Here is a 15,670-nt window from a genome sequence, read left to right as displayed (position 1 = left end):
ATGCCCAGTTTCCCTCTGATGAAAGCAGTCACGTACGTACACGACGTCAAACCCTGCAGCAGGGCAGGTATAGATTTTCTGTAGCGTGTAAAAATTTTGGACAAAAATTGGCAATTTTTACAATGATAACAGCCTATTGCGATAAACAAGGGACGTATTATGCAATCATTATCATTGCAATGGTAACCGCACTGCCCACCTTCCACTTGCAAGCTGAAAACTATAGCGTTCCGTCTAAAAACTGGCAATTTTTGAATCCAATTATTGACACAGGGGGCGCTCTTCTATAATTCAATCCCAGCATTCTTTGCGTATGCCCCCGTTCATATGCACGACAGTTTTCTCCCTTTATCTATATTAACGATATTTTGTATCAGCGACAAGGTGCATAATAACATTTACTGGCTTATAAAAGAGGTATATTTTATAAAAGGCATGTTATATAATAGTAATTTGTTTCGTATTTGTTTATTTACGAGTACTAAAAAAAAATGGCGTCGCCAATGAAAGTAGGGTACACTTCCGGTTACTCGCATAGTATACTATAAATATGCGCATGCGTAGTCAGTAAGCCGCTGGCACGACTAATATTATATAGGGCTCAGCCCTTGGTGTCGCGCCAGGGGTTAAGATTGGCAATGTTATTTGTATTGATTCATGATAAAATGTAATTAATTGTTACTTCATAAACGTTTATATGACAACTATGCCCAGTTTCCCTCTGATGAAAGCAGTTCACGTACGTACACGATGTCAAACCCTGCAGCAGTGCAGGTAGGCCTATAGATTTTCTGTAACGTGTAAAAATTTTGGACAAAAATTGGCAATTTTTACAATGATAACAGCCTATTGCGTTAAACAAGGGACGTATCATGCAATCATTATCATTGCAATGGTAACCGCACTGCCCAACTTCCACTTGCAAGCTGAAAACTATAGCGTTCCGTCTAAAAACTGGCAATTTTTGAATTAATTATTGACACAGGGGGCGCTTTTCTAAAATTCAATCCCAGCATTCTTTGCGTATGCCACCGTTCATATGCACGACAGTTTTCTCCCTTTATCTATATGAACGATATTTTGTATCAGCGACAAGGTGCATAATAACATTTACTGGCTAATAAAAGAGGTATATTTTATAAATGGCATGTTATATAATGATAATTTGTTTCGTATTTGTTTATTTACGAGTACTCAAAAAAAAACATGGCGGCGCCCATGAAAGAAGGGTACACTTCCGGTTACTCGCATAGTATATTATGAATAAGCGCATGCGTAGTCAGTAAGCCGCTGGCGCGACTATTAAGGTAAAGGGCGACGAATTCGGACGCGCACACGCTTTAGAACATTTCTGCGCAGATTTAACTCCAGCCTGCCGCAAATGGGTTATTTTGTAGCGCATGTATTTAACATCACCTGTCATTGTTGAAATTGCGCTTTTACCTAATTTTTGACCCAGCCTCTTAGAAATACATGTGACCTTTAACCTTGTCATATTTTGACCCCCTAGGAAGCTGGTTTTATTCAATATGAGCGCAAAATTAACATTTCTCTCCCATTTACATGGCGCATATTACCCATTCACCTGGAAATATTGTAAAAGTAGCGTGGTGGACACCCTTTTATTAAAAGTGTAAACTAAATGGTATTATGTCAGGATTTTATTCGCCAAGTTTGGTAAAAATGACACCATTCAAAGCGGCAGGAAGAAAGTTCGAAAATTATGTAGTGATGTAATTCGATATCGTCATTTTGTAATCGATACTTATGTTAAAATTTCTTTACAAACATCATGAAAACTATACATTCGATAGATATGGATCTTAATTCTTGGTATTTATTAAAATTAACTCATTTGCTAAGTGTTTTATAATTGCTTTCTTTAGTTTAAGTGAATTATATCATTTTTATTTATTTCTAACGACGCCATTTTAACGTCCGTTTCCATGGAAACGAGCGTGGTGACCCCCATTTTTTATTTCATTTTTGCGCTTGCACAACTTCCTAGAATATTTGTGCAAAGTTTCAAGAAAATGACACCACAACCTAATTTTGACGTAATTCGTAGTACTTCACCTTAAGAGTGTAATGAAATAACAATATTTTTATCCACCATATGGCTATTATTTTCTTTGAACAGGTCAAATTTTCATTAAAAGGCATGTGTACAGCTCAAAATCATGGTGTTATGGATAATTTGATGTAATTTATTTAAAAATGTAGATTGGGAACAGCCATTTTACAAGCTACAACATATGTGATTTCTAGAAAGTGACAAAATTATTGGTATTGGGTAGTCACCCACCTTACTGGGGTTTTACGACTTATCCGGACACCAAACTTGCTAATTATCAGCAATTTCGCTGATGATATTGAGACTTGATCAGTAATCACCAAAGCACTTTGGTAATTCACCTCAAACTTGATACTTGATCTGGCTCCTTGAGTGCTCCATGGGGTACACAATGTGTATACAAAGTCACTGATAAGTATCATACTAGTGCCATAAACTAATTTGTTACCAGGGGTTGGCATTCCACTGAACAGCATTCCTCAGTAAAACCAACATACGGTATGTACATGTGAGCTCTTCATCCGTGTTACATGTAAAACTAAACTACGGAGAGGAGAGGTTACGAGAGTATAATGGGTCGGTAGGGTTTGTTAAATTACTTTTCAGAGCAGAAAAACTATTACTAACATTAAAACAAGGGGACATTGGAATTCCTGTTACAGTATTGTGAGGAAAATCCTACATTATCCAATTTATTTATAATCCTATGACCCTCCGTCTCCGTCACCTAGAATAGTCCCACTCCGCGCATCCGCCATTGGTTTTCCTCACATAAAACCTGCAGTTTCATTCGGTTTGAAGCAATTATGGCAATTATCCTTTCCTCTGTGAAGAGTTTTTAAACGGTGACCATACAACTTTCACTGCCAGTTGTTGTTTTCATAAGATGCAGACCATTTGATACTGAGTACGCTGAGTTGCTTTTACGTGCAGGCAATGCAGATGCCACTTCACAGTTCACACCTGTGCTGATCGGCAAAGTACAAGACGTCTTTGTTTAACTTTTTTTCATTTCAAGATATGATTCATGTGAAAATTTTACAAAATGTCACTGATTGGTTGTGTTTTCAATATCATTTGATGCAGGGATATGAAATACTGTGTCAGTTTAGCTCGGACTCATTGCTGAGTTTTGCTCCCTTTTGGCAATGATTGTCTATCAGCATAAATGTGATCGAGGAATGCCCGTTCATGAAGATAGAGAGATTAAAAACCTTTTCTGTATTCTAGCTTCCTTTACAATTTCTTCATGTGTAAGTCGATTTAGGAAAGTGATTGAAAGTTTGAGTGGTGTTCAAAAATTGTGCCTAAATCAGCACGAATTGAGCGGAAAAAGTATTTAAGTAGGACTGTTAATCAAACATGATGTCCATTGAAGTTAAAGAAATATTTTTTGGTGCAGTGGGCAGCTTTACTGCAATACAAGTTGTATTTGTCCTGTGCCATATTCATCACTTTGTTCAGCAATTTTTTGTATGGGTATGCTGTTGAAAACTTTGAGTGCAAACTCATTTCTCAAATTGGTTTATGCTATCACTGCGGGCACTCTAGCTGTCGGTGTCTGTGTTTACACTTTGCAACCCATGGAGTTACTGCAGCCAGATCAAGTATCAACTTTGAGGTGAATTACCAAAGTGCTTTGGTAATTACTGATCAAAGTCTCAATGTCATCAACGAAGTTGCTGGGTAATTAGCAAGTTTTAGCAAATTCTATGTACTTTTTCATCACTGGCCCCCCTGGCCCACCTCCCTACCATTATATTCCTCCCAACTCTATCATGCCCATTCCAAAGGAAATTGTAAATTATTCTTTTAACTCTATTTATAGTAGTAGTAGTAGTAGTAGTTATATGTAGTAGTAGTTATATTTTATTATAGTGACTTATGACATCACTAATACAAAGAACTGATTATAAGTCATACATTATGAGAGGTCATCCAGCCCAACGGGCTTACAAGTCACTATAAAACAAAATTAAGCACCATAGAGGGTCTCAGGACGAAGACAATAATGAACTAGAGTTAAAACTGATAAATAATGTAAATCAACATCTCATTCGTGACAATCTTAGGAAAAAAATATTTGCAGCATACACTGCGTCAACTAATTGAATAAAGTGTTGCGTCTTTTCTGAAACGCTTTCTTGATATATTTTGACGTTAATCTGGCATTATTCAACATAAGATAACATAATTTTTGCATATCATCAAAAGAGGAAAAACCCTGATTTGTTAAAATAATCGCAATCATACCATGGCAATCCATAATCCAATGACAGTAGGTCGGAATTCGCAAGACAATAGTTGTTAACTCAACCTCGTGATACAAGTGTTGACGATGATCATTATACATAGGACAGTGAAACATAAAATGCAGCTCTTCCTCGATTGCATTTAAATCACACAATCTACAAATACGTCTTGCTATAATCTCATTTCGATATCGCCCCGTTTCAATTCGTAAAGGAAGAATTCCAAAACGTAGCTGAACAAAATAGGATCTTTCAGACCTTGACATGTCCAGTGACAGATATTTTTCCTCGCAAAACTCCGTCTTGAATTTAGCAAACGTACGTAATTTTGGCTTATTTAACACATAAGTATACCAATGCTCGTTACATTTGTTTTGTTTCATCTCTTGAATATCTTTTACATTACAAGGATAGATGTCGTCTATTTCTAAATTATCAAAAATGTTATACATTTCTGATGCCCAGTTATTACTATTTAACGAATTATCCCATAAAAATATTCTCTTAGTTAATCTATTTTCATTAAAATTACACAACCGATTCCACAGGCGTGCTGTATTTGCACAATGCCTTGAAACACAAGATTTCCATCCAGTATCTCCTTTGATAGGCAACGTAGGAGCAAATTTGTGTATCCCAAGGAAAAAACTTCATGCTCTTATCTGAACAGATTCACAGACATTGTACGTTTCGTAAGCCCAGACCCCTGAACAATAATCTAAGATTGGTACAATCGAAGTTTCATATATTTTAGTATATGTCTTAAAACCCATATTATTCAAAAATTTAAATTTTGCTATCAGAGCACCTAGGGCCCTGTTAGCTGCATCAGCCAGAGCTGTGGCAGTTACTGAAAAATCAAGATGTTCGTCGAAAAATATTCCTAAATATTTATATTTTGATGCATAATCTAGAATATAATCACCTACTTTAAAGCCGTGACGACTGCGTTCGTCGTTATTTTTTCGAAAATGAACAACTTTTGATTTCAAAGCATTTACAGACAATCTCCATTTTTTACACCAAATACTAAATTGATCTAACATTTTCTGAAGATTAGCTTCCGAATCAGAAAAGAGTACAATATCATCTGCGTAAAGTAACATACAATAGTTAGTTCCTCCTATGGTGATACCACAATTTAAAGCACACAACTCGGTAACTAAGTCATTTATGAAAAGTGAAAAAAGAGTTGGCGGTAGGTTACTCCTTGTCTTACACCACTGGTAGTGTCAAATGAAGCCGTTAAATTACCGTTAAGACAAAGTCTGGCATTAGTATTTGTGTACAGAGATCTATGGAGTTGCCTTATACATAGGAGTCTATGGAGTTGCTTTATACATGGGAGTCTATGGACTGCCTTATACATGGGAGTCTATGGACTGCCTTATACATGGGAGTCTATGGACTGCCTTATACATGGGAGTCTATGGAGGTGAAATCTAAAAAGTCCTCTAACACGGCCAAATTTAATCGCATTGTGAAACAAATGGACGTGCACCTGTATGGGGTAGGGTACTATCCTTGTGCAAAGTTTGAAAGAAATTGATCAAGGCATGTCTGAGATATCTGCGTGAACGGACAGACGCACGCATGCACGCACGGACGCACGCACGCACGCACGCACGGACGGACGGACGGACATGACCCAATCTATAAGTCCCCCCCCGACTTTGTCCGTGGGGACTAATAACAGCAACAACGACAATTTTCATATTTTTCATACTTCTATAATATTTTTCATATATCTTTATTATCATTAATGACTACTTAATACTCCATGCAGAATGTGGACATGAAGTTATGCGATGCATGATGAGGAGTCGTAGCTTTGAATTAGGCTACCTTTTCAAGCAAACTAGGGAGTAATCTTATATCTTCAATGCCCCGGTGTATTTGAAAACATGGCCGCGAATGAGAGTAGCCCGAGACTTAGCTGCAGGACTAGATCGAGGTTTTGGCCAGGTATCTGGGTTGGACGGCAAAACCAGAGCTACAGGTCCAATAGTACAGAAAGTGCACATGGTGGCCGAACAGGATTCTGTTCGGGCGTTTGAGAAGGTTATTCGGTGAATCTGGCCTTCCTTTCCTTGCCGGTTTACCATTTAGCATCTACCCGATGTCTTGCTATTTACCCAAATTACTTCTGTTAAACTGTCTAACAGTTACGTATGATTTAGCTTTCCAAACTGCCATCTAACCTTTCAAAACACGATAAAACACAATTCCGCACTTTAATGGCGTTACACAAAGAAACTCGAACGAAATCGCGCTTTTCTAAGTCATTACGAGTTTAAAATCGACGGGACTGTGTATATTCTTGATGAGTCATACTACAATATCTGCGCTCTTGGAAGTAGTCAACGTTAGGGGTTAGGCCAACGCCATTTTACTCATGCCATAGGCACTGGTTCAGAAAAAGTAACTGGAGATGCGAAAGATACTGCCACTAGCTTTATTTCTTGGAACATCAATGATTTTTCAAAAAAGTTTTTAGACAAGGAGTTTATTTCATATATTATTGATTTCGATATTGTTTGTTTCACAGAAATATGGGCTCGAAATTGTTCTCAGTTTAAGCTCTCAAACTACCGCTCGATTAATTAAGCAAGACAAAAACGGACGCAGCTGAGCTTGTTATTGAATATTACCTGGCGTATTTGGTATCATTTTTGTTAAATCTGTCTTCTTGTAAGCCCAGCTCGTCTTGAATATAACATGATATGTTAGGTATCATTAAAAAGGCAATTTGCTAATCTTGAAAGTGAAATATAGTAACATGCAATATCTTGTATAGTTGTCATGACATGTGACCTATACTTACCCCATACCCCAAGGTTTATATAGAAAGTACTGTCATAGCTAACATGATCAAATTCTGCGAATGTTTTAGCTAGACATGATAAAAAGCGCTATGTTTTGGTATTAAATCTGTTTTATTTGGTACTGGGTCATGTCAGAAATATGAAATAGACTTTTAACAGAAAAAAACATTGGGATTGTATAGTTGTTACCGCCATATTTTGAAGGGTAACGCAAAATCACAGTACTGCAGACTGACACCTTTTTGTTAAATTATTCTTCTTGTAAGTCATCTTATATTATCTCATCTTAGGTTGTATTCAATAACAAGCTCAGCAAATGACTTACAAGAAGACAGGTTTGGCGCAAACAAACGTATGCGAGTCGGCAATACTGTGATTTTGCGGTACCCTTCAAAATATGGCTGTCATAGCTATAGAATCCCGATATTTTTTCTGTTCAGAGTCTACGTTTCAATGTCTGACATGTCCCTGTACCAAATAAAACAGATTTCATACAAAACATTGCCCTTTTTATTATGTGTTGCTAAAAAATTGGTAGAATTTGACGATAGCTACAACAGTAATTTTCGATATAAACTTTGGGATATGAGGTACGTTTTGATCATATTTCATGCAAAGTATACAAAATATTGCATATTACAATATGTCATTTTAAAAAGTAGTAAATAACCTTTCTAATAGTACCAAACAAACATGGTTAGGTAATAAAAAAGCTCAGCAGATGACCTACAATAAGACAGAATTAACAAAAACGTATATGAGTCTGCATTACTGTGATTTTGCGGTACCCGTCAGAATATGGCTGTTACAGCTATAGAATCCCAATATTTTTTCTATTTAAAGTCTATTTTATATCAGTAACATCTCCCTGTACCAAATGAAACAGATTTCATACAAAGCATTGCATTTTTATTAAGTCTAAAAGATTGGTATAATTAAAGATTCACTGTAATTTCCGATGTTAAACTTTGGGGTAGTTGGTACGTTTTGGTCATATTTCACAAAAACTATAGAAGATATTGCATATTACAATAAATCATCATAAAGACGAATAAGTTGCCTTTCTAATGATACCAAACAAGTGAGTTAATGTTAAAAAATAAGCTCAGTGGATGACTTACAAGAAGACAGGTTTGACGAAAATGCATGTGGGTCGCAAAATCGTGATTTCGAGGTACCCTTCATGACCGTAACAGCTATTGCCTCCCTATAGTTTTTCTGTCAAAATTCTATTTCGTATTCTAGGATCCCACGGCTTCTGAAAAATACAGGTTTGATATCCCGTTGGGGTGCACGTAGACCCCCTCTAGCCAACGGACTAATGTTAAAAAATGTCCAAGACAGTTGTGTATTGTCAATGTTGATGTTGCTTTGCGGATTTTCGGTTGTAAATTCTCCCAATTCTTATGTACGGATGTGAAATATAGGGTTTTCAAGAAGGTAATGATGTAGAAAGCGTTCACATAGTATTCTGTAAATACATAATACAAGTCAGCCACACAACATGTAACGTTGTCGTCCTAGGAGAACTGGGTCGTCATTCCTGAAAACACTGAGATTTCCACGTATAACTAAATATTGGTTGAATATACTACAATGTGATAGTAGTAGATTCATTAGACAGTGTACAATTATCAATTGGAAATTGCCGAGAAAGGCTACAATTGCTGGGCTAGGAAAGTTACGGATCTACAGTTCTCTTTTGGCAACTGCAAAATGTGAGAAATGAGTCTGTCTTTCTTTCTGCCTTTAAACAAAGATGTTTTGATATCGGATCTCAAAAATGGTAAATTGATCTAGGAACTTTTCCCAAGTTTGACTCATATCGCTTATTCAAACACAATTTGTTACTAGACGATTACTTACGTAAAAATTGATATTTTTCGAACAGCCCTCTGCCCTCTGCCAAAAAAACAACCAAACAATTAATAACTTAGAAGGTAAATTAATCTATAAATAAATCCCAAACAATATCGACCCCATATTCATTCTACTTCTTCCAAAAATTAGTAAATTAGCTTTTAAATATTTGATCAACTGCTCTTTAAGCACAAAAACAAAATTGAATAATTTGTGAAGTAAGAGATATTGGTCGCAGTTCCAAACACAAGTTATTAATTTTAACTTCATCCAAAAAGGAATACTGAAAGGTATAGATGTTCTTGAACATAATGGTCAAAATTCTGCTGGCGGAATCTTGTTAGTCATTTCTGACGGCGAAGAAAACAGGAGCCCCTCCATCGCTGACGTACGCCCAACGGTAGGTCATGTGATACACATTTTTATCAAGATTTGGTCCATCTATTCAGCATTTCGCCGAGTAATGCCCTCAGCGTTACGACAAGGCAGCAGACAATAGCCTGACAGTGTGCAGTTCTATGTTGAATGACAAAAATGCAATTACCCGTACATAATTTTTACTATTACAGCGTATATATACAGCGGGTTTGAAGTAGTAGTCAAATATGTTCACGTTGCACTTGTCTAGGATCACTCCGGGTAAATCAAATGCAGTTTAAAACGCTTGTCTAGAGTTTAGATTGTGATAGTAGTTGGTTGGCAGATCAACGAAGTGCCAAACAGTCATTTATTGATTTGCTATGAAACTTCATATAACTCTAAGACCTTACCCTTTCAGGTGCTTTCCAAGTTAATAACCATCGACATCATAGCTATCGAAAGTGAGGCATCAGCTGGCCTTGAAAGTTTGTCTTCTGCATCTGGTGGAATGTCGTTTTTCTATTCGGAAGGCTCAAACGCCCTTAACGAAGCGTTTGCCAGAAGTGCCCAAAGAGACCAGGGTATGCACTCTTGCTTGTTTTCGTTGCATTCCTATTACTTTCAAAAATTAATATTTGCAGATATTGCCGGTCAATTATCTCCCACTGTGCAAATAAGTTTGACCATCACCGATATGTGACGTGACTTCGTTTAAGCAACCCCTTCCCCCTCCAATTATCATGAGAGATCCGTTTGATCTTGGGCACACTTTAGTGACAGGAATTGCATCAAATATGCCCTTGAAGGGTTTTTGGAGTCAGGGTATAGGTCACTTTTATGATCGGAGTTCATTTGAGATTTTTGTTGGAGGTTAAGGTTAAATGGGCCGAATTCCAAAACGTCCTGCGTATACACACAAGTAAAGTCCGTAGGCTGATAGTAATGTTATTTAGAGGAGGGTCTCATTTGGTGGTATTCAGCATCATGACTATTTAGAAATTTCAGTTCAGTGTATATTTGAAGGGGTCTAATTGACCTTTGACCCATGCACTGACATGACCCAGGGATTTCATAGAAAGCAAGCAAAATTGACTGGTTACTCTAACGATTTCGCCAGCTGCGTTTTTGGAAAATTGGGACTCTTTCATCGCTGAACTATTTTTTACCTTCTGAAATGGTTCGGACAAGTATCACAAGCTGTGTTATCAAAGTATTCAACAGGTTTTATGTGAAACAAAGTTTAGTAGATGAGCGACTGCTATCTCTTTGTAACACGTCCAGCGTGTGTGCCTGAATAAAAATTGGAATTGCAATGGACTGCCATGTACTGATTTTAGGTCTATCCACGCCAGTAAGAACCGTACCCTTAGTGATTAAAAATACTGGCTAGTGCCATTACTAACTCGTTAGTCTTGCAGAGACCATACGATTCGCGTTCTTCCCTGTTGGAACACGCGCGCGCCCTTCAGAGACGCGACGCGAATCCCAGGGTCTGGACGTTCTTGCAAGCGACCGGTCGGATTTCTGCCTGATCCGGGTACTTTATAGAACTCCACGCATCCGTTAATCAACAAAAAAATGACAAGTACCATAGCCAAATAAAATGAAAAATGAAAAATAAAAACATACTGCGTATATAAGTCTACCAGCTACTAGTAAAAATTTTCTCTGCCCAGTTAGATAGGTGTTTCTCTTGACGACACTACCCTTATGAATATTCATATACTTGCAAGAACCGACAGTCGCTGTGTCTGGCAGCGCGTGCTCACAGCTAGCACAGCGTAGCCTTCGAATGCAGGCCCATCGTGGGCGCGCACAAAACAAGGCACAGCGACTGTGGAGAGTCCCATTACTAACTCGTATGTGGTGACCTTTACATTCACCGATGAAAACGTTCGTACTTCACCTGTCGGCCCTCAAAAGCTCTTTTCGAAGTGGCAGAAACAAAGAAAGAAGTGACCGCGAGCTCAAACTTTGCTGTAGGATCTTGGGTTTTTAAAGCGCACCAAGGAACAAGAGAAGGATAGTTACATGGGGTTAACATATTTTTGAAGGCAATGGCCTGATTTTTCCTTACGTAAAAACTTCTCGATTCATTACAGTTTGAATTTTAGTAGGCCGACGTGCGTTGCACTACCTTAGGCTTAAGACGTCAATGTGTACGTACAGCTCGAGGTATGATATGAATTGATTTTTGGTATTTTCACGCCAATAACAACGTCGCCCCGAGTGATTTAAAATAGGAGCAGACCTTCAAACTCACTTCGAACTCACTTAAAAAACGATCGTCAGGTTAAATCCATTATGTGAGCTTCTGAACGTACAAATTTTCATATCCCATATGCAAAATGATTATGTTCTTACTTTGCACCTACCTATGAAATATGGTCAGCATACTCATTTTAATCATTCTATTGGCTACTGTCATTGCTAACCCCTATGTGCAAGGGCAAAATTCTTATTGGCGTGGATAGACCGAAAATCAGTACATATCATACCTCATGATATGTACTGATATTCGGTTTATCCACGCCAATAAGAACGTCGCCCTTAGTGGTTTAAAATACGATCACACCTTCGAACTCAATTCAAAAACTATCGTCAGGTTAAATCCATTATGTGAGCTTCTGAACGTACAAATTTTCATATCCCATATGCAAAATGATTATGTTCTTACTTTGCACCTACCTATGAAATATGGTCAGCATACTCATTTTAATCATTCTATTGGCTACTGTCATTGCTAACCCCTATGTGCAAGGGCAAAATTCTTATTGGCGTGGATAGACCGAAAATCAGTACATATCATACCTCATGATATGTACTGATATTCGGTTTATCCACGCCAATAAGAACGTCGCCCTTAGTGGTTTAAAATACGATCACACCTTCGAACTCAATTCAAAAACTATCGTCAGGTTAAATCCATTATGTGAGCTTCTGAACGTACACATTTTCATATCCAATATCAAGGTTCTTACTTTGCTTCTATTTATTTAATGTGGTCAACATAATCATTTTCAATCATTATGGATAAATAAATTATCATCGTTACCTCCCTATAACAGAATTAAGGTTCTCCATTTACCTATTTTCATACCCCACATCAGGGTTCTTTATTTTAAAGCACAACATAGTACAATAATGAAAAGTTTATCATTTTTTGTGTTTAAAATCGGACAATTTGTGTGCATATCATAAAATCCATTTTCCTGAGAGATTAAATATGATAGTTCACAATTTAAAATGATAAAAGTGGGGTTGTAACATATTGGGATGTTGTTCATATGTCTAACATCATCCACACCAATGTTCAGTACACTTAGTAAGAAAGTGTGTTCTCTCCGCCATCACTGAGTAGCGTTAATATTACATGGTGTCAGAAGTGGCGCATTTCGTCCGTACGAAGCGTTAGCATTTAGCCTTGAAAGTAATCTTGCAGAAAACTGGAGGAAGTGGAAAAAATATTTGAATTCTACTTGTTTGTCAGGGACTTCATTTCAGTAGTGCTTGCTGGATCGACGGAAAAGATCCAAAGGTAAAGGCATCCACTTCCCTGCACATGCAGCCATAGAAGTGTATAACACTTTCGAATTGCCTAATGAGGGTGATAACATGAAAATGAATATTCTCATGGAGAAGTTTCAAAATTACCGTAATCCCAGAAAGAACATCACGTTTGAACGCCATGTTGTCTTCACTCGTAGTCAATCTTCACAGGAAAGTATTGATCAGTACATCACAGATTTGAAGGTCAGAGCTCAGTCATGTGAGTTTGGACGGCTCACAGAAAGTCTGATACGTGACCGTATAGTCTCTGGAGTCAGCAATGACCAGGTTCGTGCCAGATTACTGCAAGATTCTGACCTAACGCTACAGAAAGAAATCAATATATATAGGGCAAATGAGGCAAGCACTACTGAAATGAATTCCCTGCAGGAAGACGATAAACCGATTCATGGTGTTGGTAAATACAAGCAAAGAGGAAACCAAATATTGAGCACAACAATGGAGAAACCGGCAAAGTAAGTGTGGTACAAAACATGAAAGTGTTGATGTCCACCGTTTTGGAAAGACATACCATAAATGTCAAAAGAAGAACAACCACTTTGCCAAAATGTGCAAATCACAAGCCCTGCTAGTAAAAGCAACACAATCAAAGAAAGTTTATACAGTACAGGATGAAGAAACTGACAGTTCATCAGATGATTTCTTTGTTGTAATTGGTTATGTAAAATATACAACAAGTGGAAATACCAAAGATGATGACTGGATGGTAAAGTTGCAGATAAATATGAAATCTATAAAGTTTTAGACGGACACAGGTGCACACTGTAACGTCATAACAAAAAAGTTGTTTGAAGCCATTGAAAACCAAATAATAGAGAAGGCTAAAGTTAAGCTCGTGTCAAAGTTTGGTAACAAAGTGAACATCTATGGTAAAACATAGATGAATTGCAAATAAGGTGACAAGAATTACAAGCTAGAGTTTGTAGTTGTTGACCGAAATGTCCTGCCAGTGTTGGGGCTGAAAGCTTGTCTAACCACTGGATTGATATAGCGAGTAATGTCCATAAATAATGAAGATCCACTCCTTGATGAGTATAGAGATGTTTTTAAGGGCCTTGGATGTTTGGAAGGAAAATGCCACATTGAGCTGAATCAGAGCATAGGACCTGTGATACTCCCACCAAGGAAAGTGCCTGTAGCACTAAGGGGAAAACTCAGAGAAGAATTAAACAAATGGAAAACCTAGCTGTCATTGAGAAAGTTGATGAGCCGAGTGAATGGGTCAATTCGATGGTCACTGTGATGAAACCAATCAAGACAATTCGAATCTGCATAGACCCGAAAGATCTTAACAGAACCATCAAACAAAAGCACCATCCGATGCCAACAATTGAAGAAGTTGTTTCCAAAATACCAAAAGCCAGAGTGTTTACAGTACTTGATGCCAGTAGTGGATTTTGGCAAATCCAATTGGATAATGAAAGCAGTAAACTCGGCACCTTCAATACACCTTCCGGTTGTTATAGATTAAACTTCTACACATTTGGTATATCGTCAGCACCTGAAGTTTTCCAGAAGATTATATCACAGATATTTGATGGTATAGATGGTATCGATAAATATGTGATGATATAATATTTATTTATTTATAAATTTACCTTTGAAACGGTTTAAAAAAGCAGGGTCGTGTCATTAAGTACAAAACAAACACACACCATCAAGAAGACGCCAAAGGAAAAAGAGTCCATTGTTAAACACAAGTAAATTTCAGTCTTTAAGGGCATTATTCCTCATATTCCAGAGAGTTTTCATGTAAGTCTTGGTCAATTTTGAGACATCATTTCCCAAGTTGTGGTTTATCTCCCACAAGCTCTTGCTAAATAAACCTGCTAGTCACAGGTGAAAATGATGAAGATCATGATAAAAACCTACGCAACGTATGACAGAGGCCACGGGAGAAAAACCTGAAATTAAATGCAAAGAAGTGCAAGTTCAGAATGACAGAACTACAGTAGATTGGTCATCTACTGGCAAAGGACGGTTTAAAACCAGATCCTACCAAAATTTAAGCATTACAAAATATGGCTTACCCTGAAGACAAACCAGCACTTCAGAGATGCATTGATATGGTCACAAACATGGCGAAGTTCTTCCAAATCTGTTATCCGTACGTGCGCCACTTAGACAACTCTTGGAAAAGAATGTTGAATGGCACTGGGACCAGTAACACTGTGTCAGTTTCAACAAATTGAAGAAACTTGTGAGTGAAGCTTCTGTGTTGAAGTAGTATGATATATCACAACCAGTAACTCTTTCAGTCGATGCCAATTCAGAAGGCTTGGGTACAGTACTACTTCATGATGGCCACCAAGTGGCATATGCGTCTCGACCATTAACAGAGACATAAAAGAGATATGCCTGATTTGAAAAAGAAATTTTACCAATAGTGTTCAGATGCGAGCGATTCCACCAGCGCATCTACGGGAAGACAGTAGCTGTGGAAAGTGATAACAAACCATTAGAATCTAGAGTCAAGAAACCCTCGTACCAAGCTGCAGTGATATTTCAGAAAATGATGCTAAAACTTCAAAGGTACGACCTCCATGTACAGTACTAACCTGGTAAAGAATACATTGAGTAGATCTTATCTGCCTGAGAAATGCGATGAGCTAGACGGAGAACTTGAAGTCACCATGATACTTCCTATGCCAGGAAGTAAGTTTCAGCAGTTGAAGATGGAGACTGAAAATAATGTAACATTACAGAAATTGAAGTCAGTAATTCAACGT

General features: G+C 37.6%; 1 protein-coding gene across 1 annotated transcript in view; it reads left to right on the top strand.

Moving 5' to 3' along the window:
* Positions 1–9,876, top strand: part of LOC139120708 (calcium-activated chloride channel regulator 4A-like) — a 64,728-nt gene extending 54,852 nt beyond the window's left edge. Inside the window, exon 9 of the mRNA XM_070685245.1 lies at positions 9,290–9,876. Coding sequence (XP_070541346.1) covers positions 9,290–9,510 — 221 coding nt within the window. The 3' untranslated portion in view covers positions 9,511–9,876. The remainder of the gene's footprint in view (positions 1–9,289) is intronic.
* Positions 9,877–15,670: the final 5,794 nt, after the last annotated feature.

Source organism: Ptychodera flava, chromosome 20, assembly GCF_041260155.1.
Source record: "Ptychodera flava strain L36383 chromosome 20, AS_Pfla_20210202, whole genome shotgun sequence".
Taxonomy (NCBI): Eukaryota; Metazoa; Hemichordata; class Enteropneusta; family Ptychoderidae; genus Ptychodera; species Ptychodera flava.
This window is presented reverse-complemented; position numbering and strand designations above follow the sequence as displayed.